The 17,101-nt window shown below is 36.5% G+C and overlaps 1 protein-coding gene across 3 annotated transcripts in view; it reads left to right on the top strand.

The window, feature by feature from the left end:
• The window catches only part of LOC149794267 (histone H4 transcription factor-like), a 160,951-nt gene that overhangs the window by 97,813 nt on the left and 46,037 nt on the right, over positions 1-17,101 (top strand). For 2 of the 3 annotated variants that reach the window (XM_089968409.1, XM_089968410.1), the window contains exon 6: positions 15,508-15,585. The exons of the other annotated variant lie outside the window; for it this stretch is intronic. In XM_089968409.1, coding sequence (XP_089824535.1) covers positions 15,508-15,585 — 78 coding nt within the window. The remainder of the gene's footprint in view (positions 1-15,507; positions 15,586-17,101) is intronic. 3 annotated transcript variants of the gene reach the window in all.

The raw sequence follows: 17,101 nt of genomic DNA, 5'->3' as shown, positions 1-17,101 counted from the left end.
AAAGACATTTCATAAAATTTTATTCAGAGATTCAAACACCAGATTATTGTTTGTGAATAACAAAGAACAATAGACAACATCACAATACTAGCTACAGTATACGTTATCGCCTTCCATCTTGGATTTTTCGTCGGGACTCGAACTTGAATTCTTTAGAATATTTCATTACTAGGACTAAAATTTAATTTGTGGATTATTCTTGGATTATTTTTGGATTTGATTCTTAAAAACTGTAAGTTCTTATTTTTTCATATTTACAGAGTTTTTACCAAGGAAATAAATTATTTCTTATATATTTATTTCAAAGCTTGTTGTTTTCACTCTTTCTTTTGTTACTGTTTATTTTGAGCCTAAACATGTAACATAAGAGCATGATGATATAATTTCCTGAGAATAGCAATTACAGAATGATTATTCACTGAGAAATGTAAATTACAATAAAATTTAACAACTAAGGATAAGTTAATATAGGTAATTATTATAGAAATTTGTTCAGTGCATAAAAAAAAAAGTAATATTTCACAGTTATATTATAAATATACTTGAAATCACTCAGGCCACCAAGCTAAAAGCACACACACACACACACACATACATATATATATTTATAGAGAGAGAGATGAATGGTTGGATACACACCAACTTGCATAACTGAGTAACCATTTCCTCCAAATCTTAGCCAGAAAGTTGCTTGACTATTACAGTAGGATTTGTTCATAATAACAGCATCCTATGAAACATAAAGAAATAAAGTATCATGTGTACAAGAAAGGAAAATATGTTGATGAATCTGATCAAAATAACTGACACATGATGTAATGAATGAAAAAACAAGATAAGAAGAGTGGCTTCCTGTAAATTTGAATGAAGACACCCACCTCCATTTGCAAACAGTTTCCACTTATTGTACCTTCTTAAGTTGAACAAAAAGGTTTTAAGACACAATTAGTAGCTTATGAGTATATTTTCTTATCTGGAAGAGAAGAATTTTTATGGATATTGAACCACAGGTATACAAAACATTATCATGATTTATACTCTTAAAGTGGATACATGTATAATGAAGATAATGCATAGATGGGTTGCATATACATGTAAATGCTCAACCCATTCACTCTAAAAATTCCACTTTTTGAGTATCAGCCCTGTTCATTTCTTTCTGAGTACATCTAGAACTAATATCCATACATTAATATTTGCTTTTGACCTCTAGAGCTAATATCCATACATTAATATTTACATTTGACCTCTAGAGCTAATATCCATACATTAATATTTACATTTGACCTCTAGAGCTAATATCCATACATTAATATTTACATTTGACCTCTAGAGCTAATATCCATACTTTAATATTTACATTTGACCTCTAGAGCTAGTATCCATACATTAATATTTACTTTTGACCTCTAGAGCTACATGTAATATCCATACATTAATATTTGCTTTTGACCTCTAGAGCTAATATCCATACATTAATATTTACATTTGACCTCTAGAGCTAGTATCCATATATTAATATTTACATTTGACCTCTAGAGCTAATATCCATACATTAATATTTACATTTGACCTCTAGAACTAATATCCATACATTAATATTTACATTTGACCTCTAGAGCTAGTATCCATACATTAATATTTACATTTGACCTCTAGAGCTAATATCCATACATTAATATTTACATTTGACCTCTAGAGCTAATATCCATACATTAATATTTACATTTGACCTCTAGAGCTAGTATCCATACATTAATATTTACTTTTGACCTCTAGAGCTACATGTAATATCCATACATTAATATTTGCTTTTGACCTCTAGAGCTAATATCCATACATTAATATTTGCTTTTGACCTCTGGAGCTAAAATCCATACATTAATATTTACATTTGACCTCTAGAGCTAAAATCCATACATTAATATTTACATTTGACCTCTAGAGCTAAAATCCATACATTAATATTTACATTTGACCGCTAGAGCTAAAATCCATACATTAATATTTACATTTGACCTCTAGAGCTAAAATCCATACATTAATATTTACATTTGACCTCTAGAGCTAATATCCATACATTAATATTTACATTTGACCTCTAGAGCTAGTATCCATACATTAATATTTACTTTTGACCTCTAGAGCTAATATCCATACATTAATATTTACATTTGACCTCTAGAGCTAGTATCCATACATTAATATTTACTTTTGACCTCTAGAGCTAAAATCCATACATTAATATTTACTTTTGACCTCTAGAGCTAATATCCATACATTAATATTTACATTTGACCTCTAGAGCTAAAATCCATACATTAATATTTACATTTGACCTCTAGAGCTAAAATCCATACATTAATATTTACTTTTGACCTCTAGAGCTACATGTAATATCCATACATTAATATTTGCTTTTGACCTCTAGAGCTAATATCCATACATTAATATTTACATTTGACCTCTAGAGCTAATATCCATACTTTAATATTTACATCTGACATCTGGAGCTAATATCTATACATTAATATTTACATTTGACCAAAGTTGTGATAAAATGAAGGTTGCTATTTCAGTCAGAACGAGCATTCATTTTTCATTGATAACAAACATTATTTGTTCTGTTAAAGCTGACATGTTTTCCTTTACACTATGTCAAATTCTAAAATCAGTTACTTTATGGTAATCAGTTTTTCTGACAGATTTCTTTTCTTTGTGCCAGTGTATTAATGACAAATTTTTGTGTTACCACAGTTGACCTAACACTTTTTATTCATTCGAGAAACGCCAAAAGAAAATACATGACAAGTACATTCATTATAATTAAATGTTTTGTCATAAATTGATCGAGGCATTTTGGATTATGTTATGTATACGTGTCTTTGAATTTTTTTACCATAAAGGAAATCTGCAGCATATTATCATGATTGATCAGGCATCATCAGAATGTACTGGTAAAAATCCATGATATGCTGTGGGAAGCGGGCTCCTTGGGATAGTGCCATGAAGAATTTGAAGTTTTGGCAATTTTCAACAAAATTTTCATTGTATGTCGGAGGGGGATTACCATCTTGTATTTGAGAGATTTACAATGTTGATGATGGCTCTGCTGTCACAGATATAAATTTGACCATCTTTGCTGATGCGATATTGTAAAAGTCATTTAGAAATAAACATTAGTGTGATCAGATCCTCATATGCAGAACTGTTATCCTCTGGTTTCTGCAACAACAAAAAAAGTATTCTCTACTTTTCCAAACCCTGTAATTAGCTTACCTGATTGTAACATGAGGTAGACTTATTGTGTGGCCTGGAGTCCATCATACAATGTACAATTGCTTGTTATGACTGAAGACCGAATTTCCAAGTCAGTTTTGATAAAACTTGGAATTAGGTTTATCATCAAACTTTCAGATAAGTTCAATAAAGATTGAGATCAATGCTAAAAAAAATGAGGTTATCTTGCATCTGATTGGCTGAGCTTGTTACATATCTGGAGCCCATATTTTTGGCTGAATATTTATCAGACCTGAAATATGGTCTTGTGTCATCAAAATCTCAGAAGAGTTTGATAATTAACATAATTCAGGTCTAGAGCACTCACTGTTATGGATCACTGCCATCTCACCTCTGCGTGGGTTAGAGTCTTGGGCTCGGCAAATGTGGGTATGTGAGACAGCTTGCCAGTAGCTTCTCGTGGGTCAGTAGTTCTTTCTCGGATTTTCCCAGGTTCTTCCTCCACCAGTTATACTGGCTGCCATGTATAACCTATCTTGTGTTGAAAAAATGGCGTTAAACCCTACGACAACAACATAATTCAGTCATATTAATGAGATGAACTTGTATGTGATTGGCTCAGAGCTTGTATGGGATGCCATATTTCTGGTTCAGTTTTGAAAAAGCTTGGAATGCATGCTCATTTTATCAAGCTATTTGGTGTGTTTGATAATAAGCAAAATCCATGCATAATAATGCAGTGATCTTGCATTTGATTGAGAGAGGTTACAAACACTTTAGTAGTTATACTTCTGATCCGATTTACATCAAGGTTATTGATAGGCTTATATTACCAAAATATCCTATGAGCTTAATTATGAACAAGATTAATTCAGTGATCTTGTATCTGATTGAGAGAGGTTACAAACACTTTGGAAGTTATACTTCTGATCCGATTTACATCAAGGTTATTGATGTGCTTATATTACCACAATATCCTATGAGCTTAATTATGAACAAGATTAATTCAGTGATCTTGTATCTGATTGACAGAGGTTGCGGACACTTTGGAAGTTATACTTCTGATCAGATTTACATCAAAGTTCATAGAAAGGCTTATACTACCAAGATATCCTATGAGCTTGATTATGAACAAGATATATGCATAATTATGAAGTGATTTGATTGAGTGAGCCTTTACCACTCATGAGACAGTATTTTAATTGAAGCAATACATTATCTGCTGTTATTGCATTGCTATATATTTTCCTGGTGCTAGTCCCCAGTCCAGGGAGATTATTACTTCCTCCAGTTAAACAAAAACAAGGTTGTGATCATAAATTGGGGTTTCTTGTGTCCATCATATACTGATCTGTGTTGTATTTATTAGTTTTTCAACAGTCCTTGCATATTCGTGTATGTGACTCTTTTTTCGTTGATTGTCCAGGTTAACTGATGATGAATCAGTCTTTCTTGTGTTTCATCCATCTGATGGTAAAGAGTCAGAGTAATTTCTACCAGGTTGTAGTTCTAGTTCATTTTATTTATTAAATTCCTTTTTGTATGCAGTAGTGAGTCAAGATGTTGGTAAATGTTGGCATAAAAAGACAGCATGCTATGCACTATGTGTTGAGCATGCACAGACAGTTGCCACATTCGTTTTTTGGGACCAGCAATGTTTGGGATATGGCCAAAACTTTCTGGGCCTATTCAAGTAGGAAGAAGGGTTCTGTTGTTTGGTTTTTTTCTTCATCTCTGGGGGAGCCCCACCATTCCCACTAGGGGTATATGGTACTTCTCAATATAAGGAAGTCACAAACATTTGCAATAGATGAGTCCCGAAAAAGAAAGTCCCTGACATCAACTAAGGATTGTCGGGTGGTCTCTGACATTTGGTTGATTAAATGGGAGGAATCTTTGGCACTTCCTGGTTTAGGGAAGTTTGCTACCCGCAATAGTAAGCTCTGCCTTTCCAACACAAAGGAAGTATGGGTGTCATTTTGCTCAAGCAGACCAGGATTTAAATCAAGGCAATTTCATTCATCAAACTTGAGTTCCCCAAACAGACCCCCTAATAAGGCCTACTTCATCTGATCAGTCATTATCTGGTGACCAATCACTGGGCACCAGTCATGTGTTATGTGCCAGGTGAAAATCATCGGAGGTCTGTGGCTATGGATTGCCAAGTGGTCTAAGATGCTTGCCTTTATCAGATGACATCTCACTTTCTGTCTGCCTGAGTTCAACTGAACAAGCATGGGTATATGAGAAAGATTGCCAGTAGTTTTCCATATGTTGTTGGTTCCTTTCCCAGGTTCTTCCGCCACCAGACATACAAGGTATATCCTGTGATTTGTTGAAAAATGGCATTAAATCCATCAAAACCAAAAATACTAACTTGTTGCAGGGTTCCATGTGCCATGCATCAGGCACTGGTAACTGGGTAATGTCTCAATAACATTCACCAAGTGTTCTGAGTGTCTTTGGCCTGGATACCAGGTTTTGACCAACAGTCTAGGAGAAAGAATCTGTTTGATAAGCCCCCTTTCTGTGTTTTCATTTGATCTCTATGGGAAATGGACATTGATTTAGGAGGAATCAATCAGTTTAATACCTCTCCTTTCTCAATACCTCTCCCTTGTCAATGTTTCTTTCAACCATTACAGAGGTTGGGGATTCCCACCATCTTTTGCTGAGTTGGCCACATCTACTTTTGCAACCATGGACACTCTAAATTGACATAGATTCACTGATCAGTAGACTGGGCATACACTAGACCTTCTCTTGTTATAGAGGGAAGGGAAGGGGGACTGCCACTCACTGCCTCCTGTACCAAAAGGGAATCCCTTTCTCAAGGGATAGAGGTCCAGTGGGTTAGTCTTGTCTCCACCCTGTCACCTGTGAGCAAAGATGGAATGACAAACCCCATCAGAAAGTCTCCTAATTCCATAAAGGAGATGAGACAAAATAGTGTTGCCTCATCTGTTGAGCAAAGACTGACTAGTGATTTGTATGCTTTTTTAAAAAATTCTCAGAAAATCTCATTACACTAGGTCCAATTCATCTTTTGGATGTGTCCTCTTTGTTTTACCCAACAGGTCAGCTGATGGAGGAGGAAGAGGTGTGGACTTCTGATAAGGTGGTAAATGAGGTTTACCACCTATTTCTCCCAAATCTATATTCCAAATCTTTTGAATCATAAGATCCTCTCCAGTTTGGAGATGATTTCCAGTAAACAGGCCAAATAAGATATGCTATTGCTCCCTCGCTTTAGTGATGGGGAAGGAGCTGACTAAAAAATTTATAGAGACCAAAAGGAGGCCAGACAGCAGATGGGGTGATCTCTCCCATCTACTTCACTTTGGCCGCTGATCTCATCCAGTAGTTTATACAGTCAGTTCATCAGCTAGGCCTCCTATGCACACAACCTAGGACTTGGTTGCCTTTCAAGTGGGAATTTCAGGCATGGACACACTAATTATCATAGTCTTGCTTGATAATATTTCTTTTTGACTGATGCCTTCTTCATTCTGTTGAAGGAGGACTTGTTACTTAAGTTGCATTACAAAGATTTTTAGAGGTCATAACTAAGACATATGCGCTTTAATGTCCATAGTGATCACTGTAGAATTCCTTCACCTTTGTGGAGATTCTGCCATGGAGACATCCAGTGTCATGCAAGGACACAGCAGCAATTTGCAGACCACCCCACTTAATGTATAAACATTGTTCAGAGGGCTAATCCCTACAATGACCTTAAAGGATTTAAGTGACAAACAACACTGGACCTGGCTAAACCAGCAAAGAAATGCCTTCATCCCAAAAGGTCCATGATAACACTGCATAAAAGATTTAACAGGGAAACGATCAGAATAGAAATCAGTCAAATTTAAAACTCTTCTGCCATTTCTTTCTCATGTGGTGTCTGGATGGACCAGTGGAGGAAGTGAATGGACTCTCCACACTTCTTAACAAGGGAGACATTGTCCCTAGAGGGCTATACACTCTCTGCCTAGCCCTTCTCTTCCCAACATTCCAGAAAGTGCCATCTCAAGCCTTCTTTCAGAAATTTCATTGCACCTCTCATACAATGCATGACTCCTTTACTTACTTTGGGCATGGTTACTTGATTTGCCTCCAGTACCACCATTTTCCAATAGTCTCAACTGGTATCTCTTATGGGACGAAGTGTACTGGTACATATGGTACATATTTCTCAGGAAGGGTGCAGCAGTCAGGATGAACAACATAAAGTCTGGAATTTTTTTCTTCTTAGTTTCAAAGATATGCTGCAAGTTTTGACTCTTCATTAAGCCTTCCCCACTGAATGGGTTCCATATGGAAAAATCATTCACAATGGAGACAACTGCCAGAGTAAAATATGTCATCAGATTGAATGGCGGGGTTGTCTCCTTAACTTCTCATGATGCTTCTGTTTACATCTGCATCTTCCAAGCCCACAGAAAATGCCTGTAGTTTTGTCTGGGACAGAAACTCTTCCAGTTTTGGACTTGTTCTTTTGGCCTGGCTTCCACTTAACCAAGGTGATATGTGCAGCACCAGGTTTTTTAAGTTCCTCAGAGTTTTCAATCTGCCAGTACTTTGTCAATTGGTTGATGTACCATATCTTCATACGACCATTTCAGATGGAATGATCTTTGTGTAAGGAGACAGTGACTTATCTGGGCCTTATTCCTGATCAGAAGTTGGATCTGATCCCTTCTCATCATTTCACTTATGTATTGATGAATTTTCATGCTTGTCAAGGAACAGTCTGTGTTCCTTCCAAAACAATTTCACAAATACTTGTTCTCTTAGTAAGTCTGAACAAGAAGACTTCATTGTCTGCTCATCTCGATCTATCTCTCCTGGGGACTCAAAACACAGCACTCTACATAGTTTTCCAGGAAATGCTTGATGTGCAGACCATCCAGTTCTTACTTAAGGAAACTGGACACTTCACAAATACCCTCTGGCTGCTCTCATCCTGTAAGGATCAAGGTTTCATCATCGTCTGAGTTGGTGGAAGATCAGGACAGGTTTGTGAACAGAATTCCAATTCACTCCTCAGAATCTCACTCCTTCATTTACTTTGATAACCACAGGTTTTGGCTGGGGGACCACCTGGAGCCTAATGGAATAGTCTTGCAGGGCTTGTAGTCTCAGGAAGAATCTTCCTTTCATCAACATGGTATGCAGACTGTATTTCTGGCACTTAATGTGTGCATCAGCTGCAAAAAAGACAATTGCTGCATCTTGGTCACTACGGACAACATATTCATCATGCCAGACATCAAGGAAGCACCCAAGCCCCTTCTCACCGCTTGGAAGTCTGGAACCTCCTCCACTGGACAGCTTCAGTGGAGATTACTCTCACAATCAGCTTCATTATGGACAGACAGCTTCGCCAGGCAGGGGTGAACAGTCCTAATGGAATGGTCTCTTCACCAGTCCACAGCAAAGACACTTTCATCTGTGGGGAAGACTAATGATAGAAGTTCCTTCTTTATATACCTCCACTGCCAGATGAGCATGAGCAGTAGACCCCTTCAGTCAGACTGTATGCCTGCACCTTCCCACCTTTTTCAGACTAATCCCTCGGATGCTTCACAGAGTCAGGACTTCCAAGTCATGGTTCATCCTGTTAGCTCCTCTGTGGCCAGACTAGAGGGCATGGGTAGTGTATGCTTTTAGTATGAAGTTGAGCCAACTGTATAGTCATTCCTACCTTAAGGCATAATTCTTCAGGTACTTTATAGAAGTCATAGCTCATCCTGAAAGCTGTCCTGTGACTGCAGTGATCATGGTTCAGGGATCTTCTTGACCTATTTGTCAACAATCTAATGGAATTATTGCTAATCAGCGTTGACACCATGTGCACAGAACTCCTCAAATCCTCCACCTTTACACCTGGATAATATGAAATTATCAGTCCACCGGGACTACTTTGCAAGCAAGGTTACTTATTGTATCACTCAGGATAAATGACAGTTGGTCTCCAATGTATACAGTGCCAAATGGAGAATTTTGTATAAATGTTTAGTAGGAAATCATACTTTTCCAGCAGACGGATTGTTCTGGCTGATGTTTTGTGCAGTCAGGGTAAGGTTATTCATACAGAATGATTCCTTCATTAATTGGTTTTTCATCGGATTTGTGTGCTTTGAGGATGTCTTGATTGACTTGTTTGCAACAAGGTTTAACCACAAACTGCCCAACTTTGTCTCACCAGTCCCAGGCACACAAACTTGGGCTGCTGTGGATGTGCTGTCAATCAGTTTGGAGATGTTATGGGCCTTTTTTCACAACAACAACAACAATACACACACACACATTCTTGTAAAACCTACAAAACGGGAACATATGATTTTTGTCATCAAAACGGGGACATTTTTATTTTAACAAATTATGAGTAACAAAGATTTGTTTTATTATGTATTTGATACATACATGTCATTTCTAAACACTGTATGAGAATCTTTACCATCAGAATGGGGACACACACATATACAGAATGGGGACACACACATATACAGAATGGGGACACTCACATATACACAGTGCTGGATATTATACAATCAGATAAGGGACATTCAATAAGTATGTATTTTGATTCTAAATAGAAATCAATTCAATCTAAACACTGCAGTAATCTCACCTGATATACATAGTTCCCATCCATATAATAAACTAAATTAAAATTATCATGTTGAATCTTTATATAAGTAAAAATGGTGTCCAGGAGTTTGAAGAAGTTGAATTGTCAGAATTGTGTGAAAATACAGAGAATGTGTCCCTTGTTCTAAAATGAAATAATGATCTGCATGCCAATCTTCAGTTAAAATAATTTTATTGGCAGACTACGGTTTAGAATTTAAAATGTCCCACTCAATAACACATTTTTAACTTTGGTGTACAAAAACTACCACTTTAGTGCAATCTCCTTTATTAATAAGCCAATGCATGATAAGATTTCTTCAATATGAAACACACCAAAAGTTTATTTTATTTTCTATGATGGCATGGTTTAGTTTTAGTGAGCTCAGGTCAGAGCTGCATAAGTGTCCCTGGAGCCAAATAGTCCCTATTAAAATCTAATTGTGTGGATCGATTGTGTGACACTGTGCAGTATTCATGATAGTGACTGGTAAATTGTACAATTGAATGATCAAGAAGGGACTGTCATTATCTGGAGAAGCCTTTTATTCTTACTTATAATGATGGTTAATATGGTGTACAGTTACAGGCAAAATGAGACTTAAAATCATGATTTGACTGACTGGTGCTACGTTACGGAAATGTATTAAGGAGAAACAGTGCATTTGTGAGGTAGGCTGGCAGTTGTAATGTAAATGTGTAGTTGTGATATTGGTGGTCATGCATTAATTAGGGGAAAATTATTATGGTTCGTTTCATTCGTTTACTAAAGAGACCTTTTGTAAGTAATATTATTAATGTTCTGCCTTTCGCTTAGAGAAGTCAGTTGTGAATTTAATGTTGCATATTTGTGGTCATTGATTGATTAGAGAAAAATTGACAACTGTTATCATCAGGTCCTTAGAAAAAAGGGAAAACAAGGGATTTACAGCCAGAAAGAAATGAAGCTAGCAAGAAGGAAGAATGACAGACAGAAGTAATGAAGCCGAGAGAGAGAGAGAATATAAAAAAGTTGTTGTTGTTATTGGGTTAACGCCATTTTTCAGCACATGATAGCACATGATAGGCTATGTATGGCGGCCAGTATTAATGGTGGAGGAAGAACCCGGGATAACCCCGGGAAGAACCACCAACCCACGAGAAGCTACTAGCAAGCTTTCTCACATACCCACATTGGCCGAATCCGGGACTCAAACCCACGCAGACAGAGGTGAGATGGCAGTGATCCGTAACGGAGAGCGCTTCAGACGATGCGGCCACTCAGGGCCCCGATATAAAAAAGTACTGACTAAACAAGAACAGATGGTGAAATATTTGATAATTTACCTCTGAGTCAAACAGATTTTATCTGATTGTTTTCTTTCACATTATTTATAATTCAGCCAGCATGCACATTTGACACATTGAGAAACACTAAAAGCTTGTATTTTCAGCATCGTGCCTGGTGCCATGTACAAGCATGTACAAGCACTTACAAAAGTTATTTTTATTTCCTGTTGGCTCAATCTTAACTTGTCAGATTTACCTATAATGTGGTTAATTGTAGGAAAGCAATGGTATTATGTTTTGGTTACCATGTAGACTGTTCATTATTATGCTTCTAATTACATTTGAATGAACTAAAATCAATGTTGATATTTTCTAGTGTATTTCTTTTCCAAATGTGCATGGCTCAGAGGAGATAAAATATACAAGCACAGATGAATTGCTAGAATCTCTTGTCTATCGTAAAAAAAACATGCATAATATCTGCATGAAACCTTTTGTTCAATTTTCTTGGTGCCCGATCTAATTTGGCGAAATGTGTTATGAACGTTGGACTACCCATTAATAAATATGTATATTGACATTGCTCTCTGTGTTAAAATAGAAAATATGCCATATATATTTGTCTGTTTATATAAATGATTTAAATCCTAATAGCTCTTCTTTGTGCCATCTTTGGTCAGTAATTCCTAAGTGATGTGCGCAAGCCGACAGCACAACAGTGAAATTTTACTGTGTAAATGGGGACGCAGTTTTCCGAGTGATACACACAAGGTTTTGAGTCGAGTGACGTGTGTATTGTTGTATATAGCATGATGTGTAAAAATACCAACAAAATGGGGACGTGCTGACATGCGCTTATTTTAAGGTTTGTATCATTAAATAAAGGCTTTGGCATTCCATTAAAGCCGACATTACAAAACGGGGACGTCCCTGTTTCGAGGTGTGTCCCCAGTCTGCTGGTGTGTATTCACACTGATGTCCCCATTTCATGCCTTTTACAGATGTGCACACACACACACACACACACATGGTCATTGTACCAATTTTCTTTTAATATGTGTTCAGAGTTGGAAAATAATTCTGATAGCCCATCGCAGATGTGACAAGGCCTGGGTCAACAGTCTGCTCAAGCTAATGATAGTCCTAAGTTTGTCTCTTCAAAGAGAAAGATTTCAGACCTCCAATGTGGAGAGAATCTCAAGAGTAAGAAAGCCTTCCACTCTGGGTCCTAACATGGCTCAACTCAGAGATTCAAATCATTAGCCAGGATCTTGCTGAAGCTGTTATCATACAAAACCTGATTCCCGATAGCTTTAGCTTTGGCTTGCATTTAAGTGAATTACATGTTCCTTTAGTTGACCCAAAGTATTGTTCATTCCAATATGATGGTTCCATGATCCTCATGACACAACTGGGGTTTATGGCAATGAACCAGTTGGCAGTTATGGTCAGTGGGCAATCAGAAAGTTGTCATTCACTCGATCTTGTCTTTAGATAAGTGCAGTGGCCATGCAAGATCCTTGAAGCACACAGGAACAAGCATGGCAACTACATATGACCACATGAAGGTGGGAGAGCAGGATATTGTGTCTTAAACCTTGTCTTTGTGGTTTAAGTGGGTTAATTACATATAATAAAATCAAAGTTGCCTCAAGAGGATTTCAGCTCTTGAAATTAGTGGGTCTCTGCAAGCCTTGAGTTTGTTTGGATCAGATACATAATAGAAACTGTTGGCTGACATGCAGAATCAGCCATCTTGAGGTTTTATCTCAGGGATTGATCTTCTCCAGTACTCAAAGAAAATGTTTTTTAGACACAGACTCGTGACTGATGACTTTAAAAAATCACTAGCCCTGACTCAAATTCCACTTCAATTTCCATATGCCCAAAATTGCCTTACTTTTCTTTAACTGTTATTTGTCACACATCATTGCAATAGCTTTAATTCAGATATGGAAAGATGTTTAAAAAAACAATATTAAATTGACTCGTGTGTTTATTCAAGTCTAAGAATATTTCATGGAAAGCAATGTTTTCCTCCGGGTTGTGATATCGGCCAGTGTATTGTCTGAGTGCTCCTTGAATGTCATCCTTACTCATTGCATCAGCAGTGTTTATATTCATTAGTATCTGAAACATGTCTTGCTTTATACAGTTTCTCTTTACACTTCTAATGTTGCTCTTACTAGTTGCCACTTAATATGTCTAATCATTGTTGCATTACAGTAGTGTAAGCATGAGCAAAGGAGAGCTCAGTTATTATTCAGTGACTTTAACTTGAAACATCTTGAACAATGCAATAGCAATTAAACAAGACCATTAAAAATTCAAATAATTTAATCAAGGTTTTCTGCCAAAATCATTTTTTAGGTTGACTTTCCTTGGTATCTCACCTCTGCCGAAGGACTGAAAATTTTTAATCAAAGACTCAAGGGCCACTTTTGATCGCTTTACTACTTCTAATACCTCAAAAAAATTCTGCACTTGACTGAAACTTTCCAGATCATAACAGTAATCAATTAACAGCTTGTTTTGTATCCATGCTACCCTTAAGCCCATTTCACAGCTACACATCATTGCACCAGTTGGAATAACGCTGGAACAGTTCTGGTTTACACTAGACTGGTTCATGCTGGTTTCTGTAATGCACATAAATATCTAAAACGGTACTTTGTCCTACCTCCTGTAGAATCATAACCCAGGTAGACTGTTCCCCATTAATAAGCCACATGCTTTGCTTTGTACACAAAGTCTACAGCTTTCAATAGAAGTATTATTAGATGACCTTCACAAAGAGTAAATGGCATACATACAGATAAATATTAATAATTTACTTTTCTTTCGACATCTTAAAAAATAAATTTCTGTGCTTCATCATCACAATGGAAGTTTTCTCAAGTAATTGTTTTTTCAATAACCCAATCATGCACTGCACTTGCAGTACAGGAGAGGCCTGATCTGAAATTTAGAGTGGCTCTGGGCATTAGGCTATCAAATGTCTTTAGCACTATTTGCAGAGATGAAATCTGAAATCTGAATCTGGTGAGTTATGTGGCTGCGGTCAAGATGACCACCAGACCTAATTAAATCAACATGGACTCAGACATCACTGGATTCATCAGTGAATTTTGATGGTAAGAAGATTTCAGTAATCATCTTCTTAACTTGATAGAGCGGTCATGTGACCATAGGATGTGTTGTTTTAAGCAGGAGAAAGGATTATCATTCACATAGGGAATCCGGTCTTCCTTCCCTAGAAAGATACCAAGGCATAGGTAGGATGCTCAGCATTCCCTCGATCTATTACATATTTTCTTAATGTTAATACGATTGGGGAATGTATTCATAGGAGAAATCATATATTCAATGTAAATTATGTTTTTCAGAGAATACTTGCCCAGTCACATTACTTGAAGACTGTCTCTACCACCCTGCTGTGCAGGCATCAACTTAAAAAAGTTGGTATGGCACACTGGTAGATTTGTGTTTGTGCTGTTTAAGCCAATGCCATGAATAGAATAGATTCCAGATCTGCCCTTAATGCACTGGTAGATTGGTGTTTGTGCTGTTTGAGCCAATGCCATGAATAGAATAGATTCCAGATCTGCCCTTAATGCACTGGTAGATTGGTGTTTGTGCTGTTTGAGCCAATGCGATGAATAGAATAGATTCCAGATCTGCCCTTAATGCACTGGTAGATTAGCGTATCTGCTGCTTACCTAGTGTTGTGAATAGAACAAGTTCGATCTGTCCTAAAATAATAAACTGGTAAACCAGATATTTATGCTGTTCACCTTGTGCTTGAACAAAACAGATCCAGATCTGTCCATCAATAATGCACTTGTAACTCAGCATTTCTTCTGCTTTACCTAGTGCTGTGAACAGAATAGACTTAGATATGTCCATGAATAGTGCCTTGTTTGACAGGAGTGTATCTTGTAAAACCTAGGGCTTTGAACAGAATAAACCTAGATCTGTCCCAGAATAATGTGATGGTAGACCAGGGATTTATGCTTTATGACCTTGTGCTCTGAACAGAATAGGCTCAGACGTGTCATAGAACAATGTGATGGTAGACTGGGGTTTATGTTGCCTGACCTAGTGCCATACACAATTGGACATAAATGCTGTTCCTTGTTGAGTGGGTGTTTTATATTTTTAAATATGGTACATGACATCATTAGTACCTCATCAAGAATAGTGACAGTGAATTTTGAACAACCATTAGAACATAGCCTCCTAAGGATCTATAATGCAGTATTTGTTATTGAACTTTTGATTTTATTTATATATATATATATATATATATATATATATATATATATATATATATAAAATATGTGATTTTCTTGTCCATTTCAGTGCAACTTTACCAGTGTTCTCATTGTAGCAAACGGTTTGCAACAGAGAGACTGCTGCGAGACCATATGAGACACCATGGTAAGTGTGTTGGAAATTTTATATTCCCACATTTGTGGCCAATCATATTGTGATAGGGTTATACAGCGATACCCTTGTCCTTCAATCCCTAGTACTACATGACCTTTGTTGGTTACACATTTGCATGTAGATAATTGTTAGCTAACCTGAATGAAAGTCATGTGAGCTGTATATCTCATGTGAGATAAATCTGCAATAACAACTACAATGGATGAGTCCATTTTGCATATGAACAGGGGAAAATTTTGATTATAACTTAACAATTAAGATTTAACTTCAAATAATGTCTGAAAACTTTATCCTGGTGACAGAGTTGGGACAGAAAATGTATAGGTAAAATCTTTTTTATCTTGCATTTGCATTATTTAATAATTTCTGACTTTTTGTGTTACTTAGAATAAATTATTTTGATAATTGTATGTCCCTAAAACTGGACCATGTCAATTTTTTTTTTTTTTTTTACAGTAATATTTACATAAATCAGGAGTTCAAAATGTTGGCCTCTGGTTTGATTTCATGTAATTCCACAGAAGCCATGTCTTTCAGCTGACCTTATTAGCCATCCTAAAGTTCAGTAACCTGTGATATCGGATTATATTTAATCTGGGTATGTGTAAACATACCTCTACCAGAGCTGTGTACCACTACAATTTTGCTGCGGTTTGAATTTTTAATGGTCTTGTTTAATTGTTATTGCATTGTTCAAGATGATTCAAGTTAAAATTTAATAAATAATAATTGAGCTGTCCTTTTGCTCACGCTTAAATGCAACACTGGTTTTGACATAATAATTGACAACTAGTATGAGCAACATTAGAAGTGTAAAGAGAAACTGTATAAAGCCTTTTCCCACTGACTTACCTTGACTTTGAAGTATAGAGCCAGTGCCATACTAATACTTCATGTGATAACCTGTCATTCAGACATTGTCTCCTGTGTAATGGCAGCTTATTTCAGAAACCACGAGGACCAGTATAGATCTTTGCTTTGTTTTTACGCTCTTTGCTTTGAGTAGCTCTTCTTATATGAAACTGCTGTCATGATCAGTTATACTACTTTGACATGTAGAGATGACTTTCTGAGTTTTCCTCTTTTTTCAAGTTTGTTTTCCTCATCATGGGAATAACAGCTGTCGTGCTGTTTGCTCGTAAGCTAGCTATAGTAAATTTGAATTTAATCTCAGTTAGAAGGTAGGTATACTCTTTACTCAGCAGAAAACGTCTTTGCGTTGAAGTCCGAGTTACATAGTTCTTTCATTTGTCCTGTTCAGATACCCCTTGTTCTTTTCTGGCCAGAAACCACTTGTGAAAATATTTAAAACACTGAATGGCTTTTGATCAAGGTTTTCACATTGTTTTATCAAGTGCTTTCTGATATTGTCTACAATTGTTGTATTTATTGAGACATTAGTGGAATATATAAATAAATTTACTTTTGTCTCAGTCATCAAGTGCTAAGAATTTGTTTTCATATTCTTCCCTGGTAGAGTTTTAAGGGCATTCAGATGGTCCAGACA

The sequence above is a fragment of the Sinohyriopsis cumingii genome, chromosome 8 (genome assembly GCF_028554795.1).
Source record: "Sinohyriopsis cumingii isolate HCF-2022 chromosome 8, ASM2855479v2, whole genome shotgun sequence".
Classification (NCBI taxonomy): Eukaryota; Metazoa; Mollusca; class Bivalvia; order Unionida; family Unionidae; genus Sinohyriopsis; species Sinohyriopsis cumingii.
This window is presented reverse-complemented; position numbering and strand designations above follow the sequence as displayed.